At 42.8% G+C, this 24219-nt stretch overlaps 5 protein-coding genes across 5 annotated transcripts; all 5 read right to left on the reverse strand.

Annotated features, from left to right (window-relative positions):
* Positions 1-9105: 9105 nt before the first annotated feature.
* LOC125774687 (uncharacterized) lies at positions 9106-13309 on the reverse strand. The gene is made up of 2 exons (XM_049444854.1): positions 11903-13309; positions 9106-11847 (listed from the first exon to the last, which is right to left on the reverse strand). The coding sequence occupies exons 1-2, from the start codon at positions 13300-13302 to the stop codon at positions 11340-11342; spliced, it is 1908 nt and encodes a 635-aa protein (XP_049300811.1). The 5' UTR covers positions 13303-13309; the 3' UTR covers positions 9106-11339.
* Positions 13310-13655: 346 nt separating this feature from the next.
* Positions 13656-15595, reverse strand: LOC125774688 (uncharacterized). The gene is made up of 2 exons (XM_049444855.1): positions 14196-15595; positions 13656-14136 (listed from the first exon to the last, which is right to left on the reverse strand). Exons 1-2 carry the CDS (start codon positions 15593-15595, stop codon positions 13656-13658), a joined length of 1881 nt encoding a protein of 626 aa, XP_049300812.1.
* Positions 15596-15838: 243 nt separating this feature from the next.
* Positions 15839-17676, reverse strand: LOC125765623 (glutamate receptor ionotropic, NMDA 3A-like). The gene is made up of 2 exons (XM_049430957.1): positions 16342-17676; positions 15839-16274 (listed from the first exon to the last, which is right to left on the reverse strand). The coding sequence occupies exons 1-2, from the start codon at positions 17508-17510 to the stop codon at positions 15839-15841; spliced, it is 1605 nt and encodes a 534-aa protein (XP_049286914.1). The 5' UTR covers positions 17511-17676.
* A 276-nt stretch (positions 17677-17952) lies between these two features.
* Positions 17953-19422, reverse strand: LOC125765624 (uncharacterized). The gene is made up of 3 exons (XM_049430958.1): positions 18719-19422; positions 18259-18403; positions 17953-18192 (listed from the first exon to the last, which is right to left on the reverse strand). The coding sequence occupies exons 1-3, from the start codon at positions 19420-19422 to the stop codon at positions 17953-17955; spliced, it is 1089 nt and encodes a 362-aa protein (XP_049286915.1).
* Positions 19423-21311: 1889 nt separating this feature from the next.
* On the reverse strand, positions 21312-23882 carry LOC125774697 (T-complex protein 1 subunit eta). Its single transcript, XM_049444865.1, has 4 exons — positions 23728-23882; positions 22163-23378; positions 21909-22097; positions 21312-21826 (listed from the first exon to the last, which is right to left on the reverse strand). Exons 1-4 carry the CDS (start codon positions 23728-23730, stop codon positions 21606-21608), a joined length of 1629 nt encoding a protein of 542 aa, XP_049300822.1. The 5' UTR covers positions 23731-23882; the 3' UTR covers positions 21312-21605.
* Positions 23883-24219: the final 337 nt, after the last annotated feature.

Consider the following 24219-nt stretch of genomic DNA (forward strand, 5'->3'; position numbering starts at 1 on the left):
CAGCAGCAGCAGCAACAGCGCAAACCCCGACAAGTCTTAGAGGTATAATATTAATGTTAAATTCGAAACTGCTAGTGGTTACTAAGCGTAAGTGAGATTACGGAAGCAGAATAAGCGTTTAAGACGCACGAAAGTGAACGAGATATGGATAAAGCAGAAGAACACAATTGTACAGTAAACACGATTTGATATCAATGTGTAAACAAAAGGAAGCGAGAGAGAGAGAGATAGAGAGAGCCAACAGGTAGGCAAACAAGCGACGAGAACATAAAGCAGAGTAAAGCAAAAAATTAGAAATGTTTGTAATTGTTCTGTGATCCTTCCCCCCCTTTAACTGATTTAGAGTTTGCTGGTCTTTTTGATTGCAATGCGACCGCGCGTACACTTTGGATTGTAAAACGTAGGATGATAATCGTTCCGGACGTGAAAGCAGGAGATAAGTTGATGACGGGCCAAACCAAATCGACAAAAACATGACACACGCGGGGAATGTAGAGCAATTTGATAAAAGGGAACAAATCGTGTGTACACTTTATTGTCCTGTTCTAATGCTGCCTTACACTGCGCGTGAATGTTTGTGTCTGGTTTTGCGTACGCTTATCTCGATTACGATACTTGTACGCGTTCGGAGTGTAGATCAAAAAGGTCAGCATTCAAATTATCAAAAAACAAACCAATAACAAAACGTATGAAACAATAACAAGGAAAATCAACAGTAAAGCAACTTATACTTGATCATCATTGCAATCATATTTTGTATGACACAGAGACGAACAGTGATATTTGCGTGAAGAAGAGATGTTAGAACAAAGGGCAGAGCTGTACATTAGGGATGGGTGCGTAGATGATGCAGACGGAGGGATGATGCAGGCTTTAGCTATGCTAACTCCCTCTTGTCGAGAAAGATCCCTCTTTACCGCCTTGGTTAATACTAAGTACGGGTGTGGAGGAACATCGTATCTACTCACCCCGCTCCCTCATAAAACAGCTGTTAGAGTACAGGAATGACAAAATAATTATACATACCGAAATTCTCTTACCAAACCGCGACATCTCATACTCCTTTGCTTCCCGTAATTGGAACCATACCAAAACCTGCTGACATCAAATAAGTAGCGTTTAAACTCTGAAACACAGTTCTATAAACATTTAGACATGGTGTTATGTGTGTTGCTGCAGTGTGCACTAGAATGGACACGGGACACGGTACACATTGTAAGCATTTTAAAGTACCACAACCCCTGTGAAAAACGGAAGCAGATTAATCGTTCCATATAATTTTCTTTCTAACTCAATACATCCAACACTTCATTAAAAGTATCTCCACAAAAAAAAGACAAGACATATTTTATCAAAACAATTATCAAAAACCATTGCTTATATATGTGTACGCGATCGTGTTTCATTGCAGTGTTTCACTGGTGTCATTCCTCACGCATTGATAAGCAAACAATACACACACACTCCACACTTAAAAACATGAAACATATTTCTCCAAAAACGTTCAATGTCAAAGTTACAAAATTTAAGAAAGCATGTAGAGACACAACTATAAAAGCAAAAAGGAAGAAAACGAGGGCCCCGCTGTGGCTAATGTTTCCGCATATTTTATGGTTTTGTTTGATTTCGGTTTTCGACAAAGCGGTAGAGTTTGGCCACACGCACAGACAGCAACGCTCGGTACCGCGAAACAGGCAACCGAATGCAGCGAAAACATTGCAGCCATAAGTGCGCTCGGTTTCTTTAGTGATTTATAATAATAACGTAGAAGTATATGATAATCGGCAAAATATGCGAAAACAGATTTGCAAAATTGAACCCTTGAACACAACAACGACAAATTGGGCTCAGAAAATCAACTGTTCAAAATATGCGACCGATCGCACACAAACGTGTTTTTGTGGATGATGAGGTTTATTTTAGCAAATGCATCCATCGCGGGAAATTGCAAGGGAAAATGTTTCCCCCAATTTCCCTAACAGGCAATTCAGTATATGTAACTGTGTGTATACCTTTGTTTGCGTCAAGCTTCAAATCAAAGTCCTTTCGATGCGATCATCATTTCTGTTTAATCAACACTTTTCCAGTCCAGTCTGGTATGTGTGTATGATGCATGAGCATTTTAACTTCGCAAACTGTGTTGGCAAAATGGCACTTGAAGGGTGGCCCCCCTTTTGTTAGGGAATGTTACGGCAGGGTCAGGTTTGGAAAAGTGTAGTATAAAAAAAAACAGAGAGAGGAGAAAACATGTAAATTGTATGAAATTGAAAAATCTTCGTTTTATTTTTTTTTTTTGTCCAATCCACGCAGTTTAAACATCCCAATAGAAGGAAAATCGCGTTTATATAGATATGTTCGTCACAGCCTGTAAAACCATATAAAAAGAAGCATTAAAGCAGCGTGAGAGAATACAAATGGTGCCGCGTGTGTAGTAGGGAATTCAGGTAAATGAGTAGAAACAGGACACACGGTGTGTGTACGCAAAGCAGATAGAGATTTTTCACAGGAAGAGACAATGAAGAGAAGATAGAAGAAGCAGAAAAAGAAAACAAACACTCAGTTGTAAAATTTCCATTTTCAATTTTTGTACGAAAAGATCGAAGTAGAGTACCAAAACAAAAAGAAACAAAAAATAGCACATTAATGCTCTACTTCGCTAAAACAAAGATACAAAACAATCAAAAACAACAATCGAATATGGTTCCATTGCTCCCGGTGGATATTCCCATATTCCTTCTCCTCCCCTCCCCCGGGAGTTATTGTGGAATCATTTTGAAAGAAGAAATAAAGAAAAAGAGCATTTATATGCCACTATCGAAAAAAATATCTATCGATAGCAAAACAAAACAAAAAACCCTTCCCTTATTCCTTTATTCCAGCATCCTTTCCTGTGCATATTCGTTTCAATAAATATTCCTTCATAAAACCCCACCCCCATCCCAGGACCTCGTGGCGTCCCAATATCATTCCTTACCACGAGGTCCAACCCCAAATTGGTTGACGAAAAGATATTTACTTTAACCTTCAATGATGTTTACGACACGTAAACGAAACGGCCGTCTCCTTCGACGAGCGGTCGCAACGAATCTTCTGCTCCCGATCGTGTGCACATCGTGTGAAGGATGCTCTGGACATGCTGGAGGCTTGCTTGACGGAAAGAGGACGTGGGACTGGTATAAGGACTTAAGATGAATTAAGCTGCCGGGAGAATTACTGTGGTAAGTTATGAAAGTAAAAAATTAGTTGAATAAAGAATAAAATACATCCGAACGATCATGATGTTCTCTATTATATGGAGAACCATTGAAACATTAAATGTATTTTTTACTGTTGTTGGCCATGTATTGTAAACGATACAACGAACAATTTCAACCTCCAATAGCCTTGTTCTCTCTTTCTTTAACATTCCATCACTATCTCTTAGATGTCTATTTTTGTGCAAAAATATATGTTCTTCATATCTCCCTAAAATATGATAAAATGATCAGTATTTTGGACCGAGTTGTAATAGTCTTAATCGAGAGTTTGCCTATCATTGCTAAGCTGCTTAAATAGCCAACCAAAACTATTAAAATACAGTGTGTACAGGATGCTTGAGTTCTGAATGTCGTGGTGGTATCTTATCACAAGTCATCTGGTTTGTGTTGCCCTGTGCATATCGATTTCTTTAAGACTTTGGTTTTAGGTAACACATTGCATGTATGTAGTCTGGAAATAGTAAGTGCAGTAAAGAAAAAACATTATGCTGTCTGCATATGCAGCTTTCCACTCTATTTTCTTCTCTCTCATTGTTTCTATTTCATCTAATACACTTCTTAAACTCGTCTGTATGTCGACGCAGATTAGCAAAGTGTCGTCATCATTCGGCAGAACGAAACGGACGTCATAAATATGTTAACCATTTCGAAAGTGTATCCTCATGTTGGAATGCTGGGTGTTCGTTTCGTATCTTGGGTCGACCTTCGAAGCGAGAGAAATCACCATTATTAGAAATCATCATGCAACCCTCCATTCGCGCACATGTCAACGACACCGTCCGAGGTCATCGGATGTATATGAGGTGGTCTTTCGAGCGGCATAACCTGACACCACCCAGCATGTTAAAAAGACACACATGGTGCTGGCCAAATTGTTTCTCAACGCAAAACCTACGCACGTATGCACATGAATGTCATTAATTCGCTGTCCTATTTTAGAATGTTAGACAAACTCATTGGAAATCACTTTCACACTCTCACACGAGCTCAGTAAATGTAGTGTTAAACCTTTAAGTAGAGCTTACTGGATATAGTTTTCTTTGTTATAAAAATAAATGAAATCAAATTAGCTCCAGTGTATGACGGTGGGTGGGTGAGACTTCGCTAGTCAGAGTGTCTGTGGCTGAGCATGCACGCTTCCATGTCGTGCCTAACTCGAGCCTCGTGTTTTCTCTGGCCCTGGCACGTTTTTTGGCTTACTGTGTGACGACGACGACGGATGGTAGTCGCGGCCATAAACACATACCCCCGCCACGCCATTACTCACTTTAGTCAGTGAATCAATTAAATCTTTGACGGTCACGTTTCAACATTTTTTTGTAGCGTTTGGTTGACGAAGAGTTTGAACCCCGTTTGTGATGAAGAACAAATTTAAACTAGCTAATGGAATGAAGGGAATGCGTGTGTTGCAGTGCTTTACAACAACAGTCACCTTGAAAGTTTGAATAGGCCCACGAATCCGTTTTTCTACTTTTTAACCTTTCCGTGGCGCAGGTAAAGAAGCACACGGTTGGAAATGGACGAAACGAATGCACCAAAGGTACGGACAACAAAGTATCTAATATCACGATAGTAAATATTTCTATGCTGAGCACTTCCTTCCACACCATTCGTTCGTCGTGAAAGCTGCTTAGCTGCGTTCGAGAAATAGATAGAGAGGACAGAGTCGTACCTGCATTCAATAGAGTGTGCTAGGTTGTCCTGTTGTTTCAACCTTAGTCATTTGTACATTCAATGCACAACATAGTAACGATCTCCACAGGATAGGAGGTCTAATGGTATTACATCCTACGGTTTTCAACGGATGAAGGATCAGAATTTTACTTTATTTCTAAAAGACATCAGGTAACAAGTTGAGATTAACAATATATTTCCAGGAAACTCGGTCTACTGACTGAATTCATCCATTCACGCCAGGATCCGATCATCGCGAGGATCATCCCAACAGCAGAAGAAATGTAATCTTCAGATCTCAAAGATAGTAGTGAAGAAAGATGAGGATCGTTCTCTAGCGATCTCTTGTGATCTAGTGATTTTACGGATTTACAATTAAAACAAAATGCAGCCCTGAACTCTGAATAAAGAGTGTAAATGCTTCGGAATGAAATATTGATCATGTGCGATTACTTTAGTGTAAATATGTGCTAAAAATAAATCACCCACGCTAAAGAAACCAATCGTGCACAAGGAATGCATTATTTAAATGCAATTGCATGACGTTGGGCTGGATAAAAATGGTTTCCATTTTCGATGCAAAACAGAAGCTGGTAAATGAATTAAATTTCTCTTCAGTAAATTCATTGAAAAGAGGTTAATAACGAGCTTTGAACAAAAGAAAATACTCCTGTAGGTGAAAAATCAATATTTCACGCTTTTCCTTCCAACCGTTGACACCCCGTGACTGTTGGCAACGTTCGTTTACTTTGATAGCAAAAAAAAATAAAATATCACTTCAGCATCAGAGTAACCACCTCATCACGACCAGGCGGACCAGGCGCACTCTTCGACCTCGTTTCGTTTGCCACAAAAGGTTGACGACGATCGCTTTTCATACCAAACAGCTAGAGATCGTTGCTGTTCAGCCAAAAGATCGTTGACGTTGGACTTGAAGCAAACAGCCGTTCTCGAGCCGTGTATCGGTCGCGGGTGTAAAGGATGTTTTATTTTTGGTTTTTCTTTACCATCGGCCTACCCTTTGGCCACTCACGCTCGCTCATTCTCACTTGCGGTTCGAACGATCACCACGTTGCGTCGATGAGCTATGGCGATAAGAATGTAAGCGCGTTTACATTTCGCGTGCCGTATGCCGATACCATATCGGGTTTGCGCGTGACAAACTCACAGCGCAATGTTTATGATTGCGAGCCACGATTAGACAGACTGACTGGTACGCGTATACGCAACCGGATGATTTGCGTTGTTTTTGTTACCGGTTACAAAACAAGCATCCCGAAACACTTATATAGAAGACGCGACGATAAGAAAGGACGTACCGTACGTGCTGAGATGATTGAAGAAAAACAAAAAAACAAGAAATAAGCTATCGCTTCGATGTTATATATATATGTGTTTACAAAACATAATACTATCGGATTGTTGATGAATCCCCCCTGTAAAGCGGGTTCCTTCAACGACGACGAATCCTGTGATATAACACAAGCTGCATAATGTTTCTCTACTGGAAGTTAAACATCAATGTCCTTATCTCACCTCACCAACCGTACGTAACGGTTTGACCCCCGTCACTTCTTGAATGTTCTTCTTTCCTGCTTGTCACAGCATTTCTTTGCCACTGATAAGCGAAGAAAAATGCAAGATGCAAAAAAAAACGGCTCTTCAAGAATGCATCTCAAAGCACAGCTAACAGTGCAACGGGGCTGTGTTGAGTGATTTATTTTTAGTACTTCAAAAGTGCACTGACTATATGCTTATCTTCTTTTATAGTGCTTTAATGAACGGGAAAAAATGTTCACATTAAATGCAGCTCTAAATAGTCCACCATGAAGGCGAACAATAATTCTAAAAACATTGATAATGTACAGTTGCTTGCCCAGGGAGAAGAAGGTTTTGAACAGTAAATTTCTAACTTACACAACCGAAATGTATAAACCATCGGAAGTTTGTTTACCTGCCATGTCCTGCATGTAACTTGCCCAGCCAAAGGTAAACGACCAATTTCCACAGAGGAGAAAAAACACTTCTATCCCAAGTAGCTACAACAAATAGTGGTGCGTCGCATCCGGAGGTAAAAGGTTACTATTTTTAGTTGCACCCACGCGGAACCTGTCCGCACTCAGTTGTTTTTATGGTAGATCACATGTAGCATAAATTGTTTTCCCTGTTCGTCGTGTACTCCGTAGGGGGCGCGAGGAGTTGCGTTGAAAACATTTCCCGAAACTACTTTTCGACCTCCTCCCCCAAAAAAAGCGTACGGAACACGGAGCACCACGTTTGTGTTTGTGCGTCAAGCTAAGCAAAGTAGGAAGGAAATGAAAAACCTGTTGTAGTCCTTACACGGTTCGTTTGCTTTGCTCTTTTACCTTTTTTGCCGAAGGTCCCCGGGAACACATGCAGGGCGTTCTATTTTTGGGCACCAGCAGCACCTTTCTTTCCTTACTGAGCTCAAAACGTTCCAGAGCATGGGTTCCTCAAAGGGGAACGGGGGACTTAGGAGTTCCTCGGAAAGAGACCATATGTTGCTTCACAGTGTCGGAGTCATACATGAAAATCTCAATTTTTCCAACGTTCGTTAAAAATCGGCAAGATGGCAAGAAGTACCCCAAGTACGAGCTCTGTTACGGACCGTACAGTTAGGCCAATGACTGGCATCTGGTTAGCATGTGGACATTAAGTATTATGTATTTGTTTTTACCGGGTTTAAGCATTGCATCCCTCCTTCCGTACCAACGATTGGAAATATTGGTGAGAGCGAGATATCTCTCCGGTTGGGAACTGCGCAGTAACTGGCCATGTATGCATGGTATGGTTTGAATGTTCATGCTGGAACCGAAAACATCACAAACAACTGGCTGCGGATGATCTCGGCGGGGAACGGAAAGGGGAGACCGCAGTTTATGCGCACCAAACAGCATTGGAGTATGATGTTTGCGATTTTATTGCGCAGTTCGTTCTCAGCTTCAGCGGTCGGTCGATTCTCAATAGCTGGAGCGAAATGCGGCATGATTTTGTTGTTTTTTTTTATAAATTTTATGAACCCAACAGACAAGGAGGTGGTAAGAGACTTTAGATAAGGGTCATCGCATCGTGGTATTATCATTACCCAGCAACAACAACAACAACAAAAAAGTTGGAACTTTCAAGGGCACGAGGTAAGGCATAAGGTCGAGTAGAATGTTACGTGAGTAAAATTGGAAACAAGAAAAAAACATATTTAAAAACTCAATAACAACATTTGGGCATCCGCCCTTTTAGTAATGCGTAAATTGGTAAATAATTCGACTCCGACACAACAAATAAACAAACCAAACGAATAAACAAACATATCGAACTTTGTCTCTCTTTCGGAGTTCTTGTTCTTTTTTTCTATATCTCTATCGCAAAAATCTTAAAGAAATAACAAAAAAAAACTCAAATGTCTAACCGTGGCAAACAACACGCGGACAAAGCAAATCCGACCCATAGCAACGATTCCATTCTCCTGTGCGCCACCACCACCACCACACTACTCGATGGCCACGGTATCGAGTGTGTTTCGAGATGTGAACAGTCATGCCGACGTGTTTGTGGAAATTGCCGTCACGTCACGCGTTAGTAATCTTGCGAAACAATACCATTAGTCCAGCATGTTGGTGGGTACGGTGGTGGCTAACAGTTAAAGGGTGGATGGTGAAATCATATCTTTATCGTCTAATGGTTCTTGTGGCATTTTTTTACCTTTCCACCCCCAATATGTCTTGGTAAATATTGAGCATGGGGAATTACACTAGGGTTCAGCATTGAATTATTGCTTTTCGAAATGATTCTAGACTTAACTTAAATTCCTTAGTACACTGGACGTGAGAGTAGGTGCTCTGATTGGGATAGCTTTTATACACAAAACCGACTATCAAAGAAAACGTGCCTATTGCTCATCGTCACGAAACAATGTACTAGCATTGCGTTAGCTTAGTGGGCTCCGCAGGTTTATCAAGGTAAGAAGCGAACTTGTCTGTTATCATGGAGTATCGTCGGTTCGTCTTCGTGACACAGCACGCTTCGTAAACGGATTAAAGCTAGGTCTTCTGCCATTATTCCATTGACGTGACCAGTTAAGGCTTTTGAAGCTATCGATGAGCTACAAAATACGCATTATCCAAACAACTGCTTCAGCACAAGCATAGTAAAACGTGAAGCTTTAAGTAGCACTACTTCGAGTCCATTCATTGAAATTCCGCTTTATCTGTAATGTGGTAGCGATAATTTTCTTAGGTAGCGGACAAAACTCTGCTAGCTGATACGAATGATCTCTCCTACTTATGGGACAAACCGGGGTTTATTGGCAAAACTGGGGTTTTACGGTATAGATTGGCGGAGTTCATACGTCAGTGGCTATGTAATCCTTTCGATCGTATCTGATTATGGTAGCTTAATAACTTTAATAATTTGGACTTTTCTGGCGATAGTACCCAAAATTTTGAATATTGTTTCTTATCATCAATCCGGGAATTTCCTGCTGGATCTTAAGCATCTTCTTCATAAAAGTTCCAGTGTTAAATTCTGAACTGATTTGAAGAAAAAAGACGACATTTTGCCTTTTATCCTTTGAGTTTCGGATGATCTTCAATAGGACGAACTTGAATAATTGGCAAGTTACGTTAGGAGTAGAGTAGGAGAAGCAGAAGAAATTGATAAAAGAGTAGATAATCGATTTTAAACATGGAACTGAAGATTTATAGCTCTAACAGATAACTGCATTTGAACCGCTCGTTTACAAATGACTACATTACACTCGCTACATAAGATCGTGTTCGTTTGCAAAAGCAATTTATCTGTCCTTCATTATTCGATCAGTGCCTCACAAACAGCCTAGAATGAACGTCAGTAATTGAGCCACCTATTACTCTATAGAGATTGAATACAAAACAAATAAATAACTTACTTTCGATAGATTGTTCTTCTAGTTTTGTTTTTATAAATTATCGGAAAAAAAGAAACGAGAAGCGCTTTAAGCGATGGAGAGTGAATGAAAAAAAAGGGAAAGCCATGTCGAATGGACCGTAATTGGGTCAGCTCAAGCACAACCCTACCCGGTCGGTATACAGTTGTTGTAGGATCTATTTGCTTTCAGCTTGATGTACACGTTCTTGTACATCTTGTCGATTGAGTAAATTTAGTTTGCTGACAAAATTATCCCTCTTCCAACTGACGGGCTAGTTACGGTGCTACAAATTTAATGTAACCCAAGCGATGGTTCCAAGCTAATTTTTCGATTGAAGACACACAAAAAAACCACACCACCCTTTAACGTTGATTGACTTGGATGTGATTTATTTGCATTTAGCAAACAAAACGGTAAACGTACTACATGAAACATTCACCAAAGAAGGCACCATATTCCTGCTAGCGGATGGATGGTTCGATTTGCACCGTTAAAGAAACCGGATTCTTGCTCAATCGGTCGAGATCGGTTTTCTTGGCTGTATCGGTATTTTGTGTTACCATGTCCGTCATTGTGCGGGCCCACAAAAGCTGAACAACACTTTAGCCAGAAAAAAAGCACAGCATCTTGTATTGGTGGTCGTTTGGAAAGTTTGTCTCTTGCCGTGAAACCGGTTCCAGTAGGCCCCCCCAAAAACCGTGCACACTTGTGCCAATAGGCAATCGGACACTTTCAACATCAACCACAACCACAAATGCTGTTACGAGATGCAATTCCCCTGCTTCAGCTTTCCTGTCCGGGGTGCCACCCCGGTCCACACACGGTGCTAATAATGAAACTAACAAAAAATGATCTTACGTACATAGGCGTACATTTTATGACCAAATTACTGACGTTCACTATAAACGCTCTAAACGTTACTAATATCATTTAATTTACTAACATCTTTCAAGCTGTGAAAAGACTAATTGCTTATGAAAACAGTGAGTCAAACAGTGATTGAAATGGACAAATAAATTTACATACTAAAGCGAACGATCTGTGCAACTGGTAGCACCAAACAAACGGCCACTGTTTTGCAAACACAACTCAACCGAGTGCGAGCATATTTTTTTTTGTTCAACCACTCAACAACCACACACACACTAGAGCGAGATCCGATTTATGGCGCTTACGATTCGGATCGGTTCGCTTCCTCTTCCCGGTTCAGCTGTGCAAAATGGACACGGTGTTGAGTGTGTGTGTGAGTGCGCAGATACATGATCTTCGCATGCACTCCATGGATGAATCATCGTTTTTGGCGAAACAGATCGCTGCGATGGTGCGCGCGAAACATCCATTTCTGTTCCGGTGTTAATATTTCTTTGTCTACATTGTCAGACTTCCGCGTGTAATGATTGTTTGTCGTAGCGAACCTCTAAGAACCTCTAAGCAGCCTTATCTTAATTATCGTTCCGTACTAAAAACCCATATCACAAGCATTTCTAGACCTCCTTTTTGGGCTTATAGCACCGTTTCGGCAACGTGCGCAATGGCAACGGCAATAATCGGCTAGTACGTAAGCGGAAATATATCATCTCACCCAGAAATACAACCAACGATAACACAATCAACATACTGCAAAGGTAAAATCCACCAGATATTTGATTCCACTTCAAGCTGGCCGGTTCCGGATCTTCTTTAGCGTTTGTCCAGTATCGATTGTCCTGGAACGTTTCCGACCAGTGGTGTATCAGCCCGGCAGCGTACATCCGCAATAACCACGCATCGAACGGCCGCTGAAGGGGGGTGGTTTTTGGATAATGAAAACCAAGATTGTACGTAAAACCGGTGTTCTTTCCCACGTAGATTACACCGTCCTTGCCATGCATTTTCACGTAGTAAGCGATACATGGGTAAGGGCTTACCATGACACCAAATGAACGATCATGCGCCAACTGGTAGAACAGTTCCTCCCATTCCCGATGATCGTTCTGCACCAGCTTGATGCGACTGGAAGGAAGCGACAGGTTTGAATATGGTCTAAAACTGCATGGCACACACTCACCCAGCGGGAACCTTCGGATTGTCGCGGTAGAATTGCAGCGACGCACGGAACATGTTGTAGTACAGTCCGGCCTTATTGATCGCATCGAGTGTGTTGTAGTCAGATGCCAGCGAGGTGGAAGATTGCAGCCGTTGGAACATTCCCGCCTGATAGAGTGTCCGTATGACCAGGGTGTTCAGAATAAATCCCACCATAAACAGGCGCGTACTATCCATACGGAACCGTCCTCCAGAGCCACCCATCAGCAGTACCCACAGCAGGTAGAGTGGATTGCGTAGATTTTCGTTGTGGATCGTGTTACGGTAAAATTTCACCAATCCCAGCGTTACAAGTCCAAACACTGCGTAACCGAATGCGATACAAAGCCACGCATCGACCGTGAACGGTTGGAATAGCTTCTCCAGCGAAGTGTACGGCCGTTTCGGTGGTATTCCCATGATCATTTGCGTCATAAAGTTTGGAACACCCATCTTTAGGTACGTGTGGCGGCTCAGCGAAAACCCAAGACTCCCAAAAGCAAAGTCAATCTCCTTGCGCTGTAACATCCCAACCAATCCAGTACTATTGGTCGCATTGATTATACCCCATTTGCTGTTATCCTTCGGTTGTACGTAACGGATCGTAAAGTTAATGCAAGATGCAAGCGTTTCAACGATGTACACCTCGAGTCCGTAATGGATTGTACGATTGTTTTCAACACGAACCATGGAGAAGGGTTTAATTTCCACAGTTCCGATGGTAAGCGGACATCCGTACAAGTTTGATAATTGATCCGAAAAAAAATCACCCATTCTATCCCACGTTCCATTGGCATACCGCGCAATCTCGTTCGGTTCTACTATGCCGCAGCGTTGTTCGCGGTAAGGATGATACGAATAGGCAACGTACTCCCCATCACTTTCCTCCACAATAACGACAACATTAATGATCTTAAGATTCCACAGCTTTTGCAGCACACTTCCCAGCAGCTCACGATCATCGAGCTGTTCGAGGAAAAACGTGTACAATCCGTAGAAATGATGACTTGTCTCTGTTATGTCCTCCTCCAAGCTGGTGCAAAATGAATCATAGTCAAGTACAAGAAACACGTTATAGTAACCGAGCCGATGCTCGCTCGTTGCAAGACTACCGAATGACACGATCATCCAATCGTCGTTGAAACGCGTAATATCCTCAACCAGATCGTTCTGAAACGATGTACTCCGGGTGTTGTTTCCGTTCCGCACACGAATGTACACCTCGGCATCGAATTCACGATAGTGCTCTCGCAATACTGTGGTCAGGAAGTATGTATCCTTTCCTTCGCTCTGAAACCACAACGAATCCAGTGGCTCTAATTCTGCACAGTGCACGCTACATTCGGTACAAAAACGTATGATCAGAACACAGAGTAGTAACATTGTGCGATTAGAAAGATAGATAAAGTATCAATTTACCTTTTGCTTGTGGTTCTACTATTTATACTGTCACGGATATCCATGCTACTGTTTGTGGTGGTACCGATTTGATTGTGGTTCTTCGTAAACAGTGCAGAGCTCATTACGAGCACAGTAGGGAAACAGTTCGTCCAACATTCAATTAGACTAAATATCCTAGTCCATGGTTAGCTAGTGAGATGGCTAGAGTTCTGATTTAATCTCTCCAATTATATGTTTACACACTCAACGGTCGTAATAGTGAACAAATTCAAGTGCTAGTGCCGTGATTTCAATCGACAAACGGTGCGCGCTTGTAAAGTCCGTAAACAGTAAAATCAATTTTCCTGCTCGCGTTTGCTCCATATCATTTGCGTCTTCTTCGGCCAATGGGCATATCCTAACTCGGCGAAAAATACAACAATCGCTAGCAAATGCATTGTACCGCACAGATAGAATGCACCCGAAATGTGATCCCACTTAATGCTGGCCGGTTCGGGATCCGTCACCGCGTTCGACCAGTAGCGATTGTCCTCGAACGCTTGTGCCCAGTAATTGACCAGGCCGGCCGAATGGAATGCCAGCACCTGTGTACTAAACGGTTCCTGCAGCGAGGTTGTTTTCGGGTAGTAGAAGGCAGTGTTGTACGTGATGCCGGTATGTTTGCCCACGTACACCAGGCCCCGTTCGCCGTTCTTCTTCACGTAGTACTTGATGCAATCGAGCGGTAACGCTACCACAAAGTCACTACCAGGTTGGGACATATGGTACAGTATCTCTTCCCAGCTTGCACTGTCGTTCTGTATCAGACGGATGCGCCTAAAATCATGAAGAAGCTGTTAGTAATTTTACACCTTAAAGTGTAGAGCTTATAATACCTTGGTCCTACCAATGGATTGTCGTTAAAGTACAGAGTAATCGTTTTGTGCATGACATACACCTTGCCCGCCTTGTTGATTTGTTCCAGCGTGTTCAAATCCGACGCTAGACTGTTCGAGGCTTGCAGTCGTTCAAACATTCCCGCATGGTAGAGTGTGCGGAGGACGAGCATGTTCAGGATAAAGATAACGATAAACAGTCGCGAGCTGTCCATACGCAATGGTCGGCATGGTCCACCCATTATTAACACCCACATAGTGTAGACTGTATGCGGTAACCGATCGACAGCTGTATCCTTTCGCAAACCAAACATCGCGTGCGCTAGCAAGCTTATGGCCGTCAGGCAAAGCACCACACACAACCACGTCTGCAAGCTGAACGGTTGGAACAGCTTTTCGAGCGACGTGTACGAACGCTTCGGCGGTATGGCCATCAGAATCTGCCCGTAGCGACTGGGTGTGCCCTGCCGAAGATACTTTACACGGGCCACACCGATTCCAATGCTGGCAACGCCAAAGTCGACCTCGTTACGCTGAATCATTCCCATCAGCCCCGTACTGTTGACCTCCCGTGCGAAGCCCCACCTTATCTCACCATCGGCAATCCGATACTCCACAGTAAAGTTGAACATTTGTGACAAATTTATAACCTGCGACAATTCGATACCTTGGTGTATGGTGCGATTTCCTTGCCGGTAAATAATCGAGCACGGTCTGATGTCGATTGTTCCGATCTTCAGTGGGCAACCGTTAAAATTGTCCATCCGCTTTGGATACCAATGAGCTAGATCGGTCCACGAACCGTTCACAAACCGATCAATCTCGTAAGCTTCTACGATGCCACACTTTTGCTCCCTGTACGGATGGTAAGTATAAGCCACGAGCTCTTCATCAACTCCGTCCACGATTACGACCACATTCAGCAGCCTCATACTCCAAAGCTTTTCCATCACCGCGTGCAGTACGTCCAGGTTAGCCAGACTTTCGATAAAAATTGTGTACAAACCATAGTAGTGATGGGTTTGGTACATCATTCCGTCCAACAGTGCGCAAAGTGAATTGTAATCTTGCACCAGAAACACATTGTAGTACGCAGGACGTCCTTCCGCTGAGGGTAAATCTTCGTGCGTCACGATCAACCACGCATTATTGGCACGCATAAGATCATCTAGAAGATCGCCCTGTAGGAACGATGGAGCGCTTGAGCAGTTACCATTCCGAACACGAAGTGCTACGTAACTATCCGGATCTCGATAATGTGTTTTTACAATTGTACTAAGAAACTCCACCAGCAGTTCTTTGGGGGTGTTACAATCATCCAGTAGATTTCCCGCCACTTTTAGTACAGCTAGCACTAGAAACGATAGAGCGCCGGATGACTTCATTCTGTTACCTTTCATGTGCAGTCTGTTTCCTTTGTTATATATCCACCATGGGATAGTCTTCAGACATGCTGTTGGTTAGATAATTGTACTGGACAAACAATTTAACTTGATTGGTTTATTTTGCCCATTCGGTGAAAAGTTGTGAAGTTGTTATTAGAATGTGCGGATAATGAACCCGATTAAGCGAAGCAGTGGTAGTGTTTGTGGTGTAATTTCTGCCACCCCAACCGGAATCGGATACGAAATGGCGTACATAATTCATTCTTTCCGATGTATGATTGCCTCACCAAACAGTGTCAGCACCGATAAACCAAGCATGAAGGCCCACAAGTAGAACGCACCAGATACGTGTTCCCACTGAAGTCTGATCGGTTCCGGATGGCTTTTTGCACCACTCCAGTAGCGAGTGTCACGGAATCGTTCCCTCCAGATGTGGATCAATCCAGCCGCCTGATACCTACCAATCATTGTATTGAACTGTTCCGTGAGTGGGGATGTTTTGGGATAGTAAATGCCCAAATTGTAATTGAATCCTGTGTGCTTGCCGACGTAAACTATTCCTCGCTGGCCGTAATTTTTCACGTAATATTCGATGATATCGAGCGGAATAGCAAACACACCGTTTAGTTTATGCTGCGAAATGGCATACATAATTTCATCCCAATCCTGGTTTTCGTCCTGTAAGATACGAATTCTGAAAAAAAAACACGAAAAGATACAGGATGTACCACCAGGATTGGAGTGATTGATACTAATCTTACCTGCCACGCAATAACGGATTGTCCTGATAGTAGAGCGAGGTGGTGATGTACATGTAATAGAACAAGTGTGCATCGTTAATCTCCTGGAAGGTGTTAAGCTTTGTCCCCAACCTGGTAGTTGCCTGCAGACGCTGAAACATGGCCGATTGGTACATCGTGCGTATGATCAGTGCGTTCAGTACAAAGCCGGTAATGAATATGCGTATACTGCTACGATGATACGTTACGGACGGTCCTCCCATCAACAGCTCCCACAGATTGTACGCCGGATTGGGAAAATGCTCCACCGTAGTAATGAGCTTGGAATCGAAAATGATGACAGTCACGAGGATAAACGCCGAGTAGCACAAAACGAGACACAACCATGCGGCGGGTGAGAAGGGTTCGTACAATTTCTCCCACCAACTGTACGGTTTGTCCGGTGGAATGGCCACATTCAGCTGTGACAGAAAGCTTGGCGAACCCATTTTCAGATATTTGTTGCGGTGCACATTTAACCCAACGGTACCGAATCCGAAATCTACCTCATTACGCTGTATCATCCCTACCAGACCGGTACTGTTTTCTGCCCGTATTATGCCCCACTTCACCTTACCGGCTGGGCTTAAATAGTCGATCGTAAAGTTAAACCATTGGGCGATGTTTTTCACTATGGTCACCTCCATACCGAACCGCTTCGTAACGTTCCCTTCACGCTGTACCATGGAGTATGGTTTGGCTGGGAATGTACCCGCCTTAAGTGTGCAGCCGTGGAAATTCTTCATACTGTTCCTGTACCACATGCTGAGCTTTCCCCAACGTCCATCATGAAATTGATCCAACAGCATGGGTTCTATTAGTTCACATTTCCCTTCACGAAATGGTTGGTAACTGTACGCTCGATAGTTTGTTTCGTTGACTTCCCGCACAATCACTACAACATTAACGATCCTAAGTTTCCAGAGATGAGTCATAAGTTGTACCAAATATTGTACGTTGTATGGACTATCTATCACCAGCAAACATCGCCCAGATGTGTCGTAGTACTGGTAGCTTAAACTCTGCAGAATAGTTCTCATTGATGTGTAATTATTGCTCAAGAATACGTTGTAGAATACTGCGTAAGAATTCACATACGGTAGCAATCTATCACTCACCGTACCAAGGAGCCAGTTCCTGTTTTCTAACATAAGCTCATTCACTGTATGCAGTTCATTCGAAATTGTTAAATTCTCACTGTTTGCAGCACGAAAATTAATGGGAAATTGAGGATGTTTAAAGTGCTTCCGCAGCGGTCCCTGTACATACTCTATTTGCTTTACATTGTCCAAACGCGTAAAAAGGCTACACGTGCCGTAGTAATCGTGAAACACGGTTATTACTAGTAAAACACTAAACAGCTTCATTTGAGGATCTAGTTTTTGTTACGTTTGTAATTCGTGGCGTAAAACAACATAGTGTCGTAACAATTGTCTTTAACGCAATATCTGAACTGCAGAATATCCGTTACAGGATCGTACGTAAACAAAAGCTTGAATGTACTATTTAACAGTACACTTATCGAGTTTCCTCGTAATTCCTAACCATAAGTAGATGATAAACAACCACTCTCGCATGCATATATGATGAAGATTATTTACTCGCACGTGTGACCTTTGATAGTATCAGCTCTACCGTAAATACCACCATTGCCACAAACATACAAAAAGCCCACAGATAAAATCCTCCCGATACTTGATGCAGTTGCAGTGGTGTTGGTACGTTCTCCTGCTCGTAATTCATCCACGTATCGGGATTGTTACGATAGTTGCCCTTCCAGTGTACGATGAATCCACCGGCGTGCAGCTGATGCAGTAGGTTGTCGAACGGTTTCTGAAGGGCGGACATCCTTGGAAAGTGAAACGCAATAAAGTAGCTTATAGCCGTGCGCTCGCTTACATACACCATGCCCTGGTGGCCGTGGCTTTTTACGTAGTAAAATATGCTCTCGAGCGGCGATGGAATAACGCCCTGCAGCAGATGGTGAGATATGTTGTACAAAATTTCATCCGAATTGATGTGCTCGTCCGCGATCAACCGAATTCTTAAATGAAAAATATAAAACAAGTTAATTGCGATATATGTTTTTCCGAACCTGCGACATCGTTAACTTCATTCATGGCGTTTTACTATTAGATATAACTATCAATATTATGAAGACTGTTCTTACTGGCATGCTACGTCCTTACTGTGGGGCTGTCGTGTGGAACCGGCGCCGTTCATCAAATACACCTGCCTGTTGGTACCCAAGCAGGGCACAAGCTCTCTCAAGCCCTCTATTAAGAGCCAGCGAAATACTGTGTCCTTTTGTTTTTGTTTGTCAACGCCAAGAATTAAGTAAAAAAAAACATATAATTACGTGCTGTTAACATCCGGGTTGTCCTCAAAAAACTTCTTTGTGCTGTGATGCATGTAGTAGCTTAATCCGGCCTTATTAATGTCGTCGTACGTATGCAAATTGGCTGCCATCACATCGTTCGCTTTCAGATATTGAAACAATGCTGATTGATAAAGATTACGCACGACGAACGCATTCAGCACCAGACTGATCATGTAGATACGGGTACTGTTCCGTCGTACGTCACGCCCCGGCCCACCCATCAGGATGGTCCAGATCGTATAGAAAATGCCAGGTATGTGTTCCAGGTAAGGATGGTACTTTGTGCGGAACAGCACAACATACAAACAGTAGATGATCGCATAACCAGCAGCGACCAGCAACCATGCAGACAAACTGAACGGTAGAAACAATTTCTCCAATGAAGTGTACGGCACCTTAGGCGGAATGGTCATCGATAATTGTGTCACAATGCTTGGGATGCTTGATCGTAAGTACATGTTCCGATCTATGCTGCGCCCAGTACTGCCGAATCCTACATCCGCCTCACTTCGCTGCAGCATTCCCATCTGTCCGGTGCTGTTCACCGATCGCAGTATGCCCCACTTCGTATGCCTTGGCGGTGAAACGTATTCGATGGAAAAGTTAAGCTTTGCTGCTATGTTTTCGAATATTAACACTTCCAGCCCAAAGTACTGCGTTTGATTACCGTTGTTACGAACCATCACAAAGGGTTTGCTATCGAACGTTACCGCCTTCAGTGGACACCCGTGGAAATTCAGTAGAGAGCGCTCAAACCACTCACCTAACCTTTGCCATCGATTGTTTATGTACTGGTCCAACAACTTTAGCCTCACATTACCACAATTCGCATATTCGTAGGGTTCGTATCCGTACGCACGATACAACCGATCGTTTGCGGGTACTATAAACACAACATTAAGTATTCTTTTCTTCCAAACTGTTTCAAACACACTTTTTACAACTTTCTTGTTCAAGGTTTGTTCCGTAACGGTGAAAATATAAAGCCCGGAAGGATAGAAACAATCATAGTCGATAGATGAGATTAGCTTCTTCATGGCGGAATACGTTAGGGTTATGACAACGTTTTGCAAACGATTGTATCGTAAGCATCGGGTAGTGTTGCGCACGGCAATGGTTATCCAATTGTTGTGTGCCAACAAGATCGCGTTGAGCGTATCGAGATGAGCGGACCGATTCACCGACCGATACACTGTGCTATCCAACCAAAATATGACCGGAAACTTTGTGTCTTTAAAATGAGTTACTATGGGACTCAGTAGATAGTTGTATTGAACATGGGCTTCGTTTAAAATCGGTGACAAATTGCACAACGCGTTCGTTACAAAAAATGAGCAAATTATTAGTCCTTTCATGATGAATTGTTTTAGTCACACTGAACGAAGAGTCGTCCAGAAGCCACTGTTTGATCCTATCGAAAGGTTTACACGAGGCGAAAAAACACGTTAGTTGATGTTATTTACACATTCATCAAGCTGACAGAAGCACCTTGGACAACACCGGAACTGATTAGTAGAAAAAAACGTGTGCTACAAAAACTTGGTGTAAATGATCGATTTCATTACATTGTTGTAAGGAATTATTACATATACCTTCCTAACATATCGTTTTTAGTAGTAACGTTTAGTAGTAACGTAACGTACGGACGTTTTCTACCATCTTTGCTAGATCGATATCTCACTTACAGGGTTAATAGAGGTAGATCACTAACAGCTGAACAGTTAGCTGCCGTTTGGCTCGCCTTAAAATCAGAATAAATCACTTTCTACAGACTATGATTACTTTAACGATCAACTAGGTCATGCCTGCTACTGCTGGCTTACAAAATATTATCACCTAGCCAAATAGTTAGTTCTTGCTACGTACTACCGGTCCGGATTTGGTACCGGATACGATTACTACACATGAAAACTAATCACATTGATGATCCGAAAATTATATGATGCGTAAACTAAAAAGTAAATTTGTTAAGAGTTTGATTAGTTTACCATTTACCCCTATTAGATTCATAATTGTTTGAATCAACCAACATGAAGCATCAATTTTTACCAGCTCTATTAATTCAAAAAGAACTTTACTTAGTTGCGGAGCTAGTACTTACCATAAATTGTGGCTGTCTTGATCTTCTCCAAAGTATCAGTAGTCGCTCAATCCAAGATTTTATGCCATTTCAGTCTGAGGAACAGGTACAAACTTTGTCGCTAAAAATGTAAGCAATCATAACAGTGTTAAAACAAGAGTTTAAGAAAATATTTCTTAATGTAGTAATTACTTACTCGAATGATTCTTTCCCAATAGATTTATCCAATAGAGATCGGATTAAGGTTGAAGATGAGCGGCTTTGTATTCTCTTCTTTATTTGGGCTTACAACCGTTGCCCACTTTCACCTGGTTTATGTCATGGCGGCGAATCTGTCCAAGGCTTACATGCTTTACGTTGTCCGATATCATCCTATTACCATGGGTAACTTTTCTGTATCAAATAAGGTCATTTAAACTTAATACGAACTAATTGCTCCCAGCATAGAACAGACACCCTTTTCTTTCCGTTCAACTTCGAATAGCATTAGGATTAGATTGATTATTTCGCTCGTATTTTATTCATTTCATGAGAGCGATGCATTAGAAAAGGCATTTTGATCCGTTCGTTTTCTTCTTCGTGTGTTAGTTACGGGTGAACTTAATATTACGCAAAATGCGTGCTTCATCGGAAACGAATGTACGGTGCGAATAGTGTGTGCGCAGGTGTGTGTGTATGTGTGGGTCTCCACAAAGGTGTAAAAAGGGTTATTTGGTGAGCAAAATGAGAAATGAAAGTGAAAAGCGTGAGCAAAACTAAAGTAAGAAGAATTAGCAAGGAACACGCTTAAAATGGACGTCCCATGCCACGACCCATCGGAGGCTGTGGGGGTTCCGCTCCACCCGATCGGGGGCTCTTGATCGTTTCATCCACCGACAGAATCATGCAAGTAGCCTCGCAGGCAGCCGTCAGTGCGTTAATCTTAATAACGGAAGGTTCCCATACGAACGCTTCAAAGTTGTCGGCAATATGTTCTTTCATGATGTCCACACCGTACCATTGACAACCTGCGGCAGGTAAATGTAAAGAAAAACAATATTGAGGTAAGGAATGAAATCGGACGCAATTTGCATTACGCCAAACGTATACCTTGAGCGTGTTTCTGGCGCAATTTGTTGAGAATGTTGGTAGCATCGAAGCCAGCATTGTCGCACAGCTGACGCGGGATAACTTCCAACGCCTTAGCCATAGCACCGATCAGCAGCTGTTCCTTGCCGGCGATAGTACGAGAATGGTTGCGAAGCATTTTCGAAAGTTCCATCTCAATTGCACCACCACCTGTAAGCGAACAAATCATTGTAATCACCGAAAAAAAAAACTCCGAACCATCCATATACACTCACCTGCCACTACCGAATCATTTCGAATCGTACGACGCACGATCATGATTGCATCATGCAGCGAACGTTCCGTCTCCTCCAGGAACTGTTCAGCCCCACCACGGAGAATGAAGGTGCAAGTCTTGGCGTTAGGACAGCCCTGGAAAAGGTTAAAGCGTTCGCTTCCGATTTGACGCTCCTCGAAGTGATCGCACTTTCCTAGCACCTTATCGCTGATGTCCTGCACCGTCGACATGACGGCACCACCGCAAGCCTTCTGCATACGCTTCAGATCCTCCTCCTGTACTCGCCCGGCACAGAACATGTTACGGTCGGCGAAATACTGTGTCGCCACATCACCGATGGGCAGCTTCGACAGCACCACCTGTGCCCCGGACTGATGAATTTTCTCCATCTTATCGTACAGAATTTGCCATTCCGCATCCACCACCTTCTGGTACTCGGCCACATTGTTCACACGCACCTCCGCATTATCGCGCTCAGCCTTCAATTCCAGCTCGATGTTTAGCAGCGCTATTTTCACGTTGTCGTAATTCTTGGGCTGCATCTCGAAACCGGCGTAGGCGAACGTCTTCCTGAAGGCCACTCCTTCAACAAGCATCGAATCTTCCAGTGCGCCACCTGCCACCTTCTTGATGCCGATCATGTTCAGTGGAAGCAACGCATCCAGTGTTGTGACCGAATCGACCACCATCTTCGAGAAGAATTCCTTCTGCTGGTGGATGAGCTTCGAGTTGAGGGCCGTCGCGGCACACTTCTCCAGCAGTGCTCGGTGTTTCTCGTTGTCATGCTTCTCGATCTTGAACGCCAGTTCGTTGATCTGCGTGACGCACAGGTTTAGTGCCTTGCGAACAGCTTTGATGATGATACGCGGATGCACGCCTTCCTCGACGAACGGTTTCAATTGTTTGAGAAATTCGCCGGCCAGCAGCACCACACTCGTGGTACCATCGCCAACCTCGGCATCCTGCGATTTGGCAATGTCAACGAGCGTCTTCGCTGCCGGGTGTACAATATCAAGCAGCTTCATGATGGTCGCACCATCGTTGGAGATTGTGGCCTTTCCCTTGCTATCCACGATCAGCTTGTCCATGCCACGGGGACCCAGTGTCGTCCGTACGGCATCGACAATCGATTGGCAGGCATTGATGTTAGAAACTAGCTGAGGCTTTCCCTGAGAAGTGTCTGTTCCTTCCTTGAGCAGAATGATTTGCGGTTGCTGCAAGAAATAACCAAAGAAGCCGGTGGTGAATCATGAAGAACCTCGGTGAGTGTTTGTGTATGCGTGTGTGCATGTGTATTCCGAGAGCAATGTTCGAATGGAATCTGCTACGGGAAACGTTCCTTTAGAGCATTTATTTTGTTCTACAAACATTCAATAACATAAGCAGATACTATTATCGACATTTTTTGCTAGATTCCATAGCCAACATTCTTCAAACAGCCCTAAAAGGAATAGCTTATGGGGAAAAGCATGTTCGCTTACAAGCCGGTAAACAAATGGTAGCTATTTCACGCACAATATCGTTCACGAGACGTATCAAGGTGGAACAATTCGAAATACTTACCATTTTGGAAGGGAATTAAAAGATGCTACACGGAAACGAACGTTAATAATCAACCTATCCAGAATATTTTATTCGGAAAGTTTAGGAAAAAGTCCTCGCCTTGGTAAACGTGATCGCAGACGAAAGTGACAGCAGCAGAATGGAAGCTGTCAAAACGAACGATTGGGCGAAGCGATTGTATTTTCGCCCCAATCTCACCGCATCTCTAAACACTTGGCAATTGTCGCGTTTGCGAACGCGATTCTGGAAATTTCTCGCGAAATTCCATATAAAAAAAAAATGCAAAGAATCGCTATGCGAAGCGCGAATTGACACCATGACAGTTTTCTGTAATGGCGCCCAGGATAGTTCTATTTTTTATAAATTTTGCTAATTTCCCCCAAAAAAAGCTAAGGCTTATAGCCTTATGAAATTTTTAAAATTTATTTTTTTTTTATAATTTTTATTCTTTTTTTATTTAAAGCATTATTTGAGTGAAAAAAACTTATTTCA

The sequence above is a fragment of the Anopheles funestus genome, chromosome 2RL, assembly GCF_943734845.2.
Source record: "Anopheles funestus chromosome 2RL, idAnoFuneDA-416_04, whole genome shotgun sequence".
In the NCBI taxonomy this organism is placed as follows: domain Eukaryota; kingdom Metazoa; phylum Arthropoda; class Insecta; order Diptera; family Culicidae; genus Anopheles; species Anopheles funestus.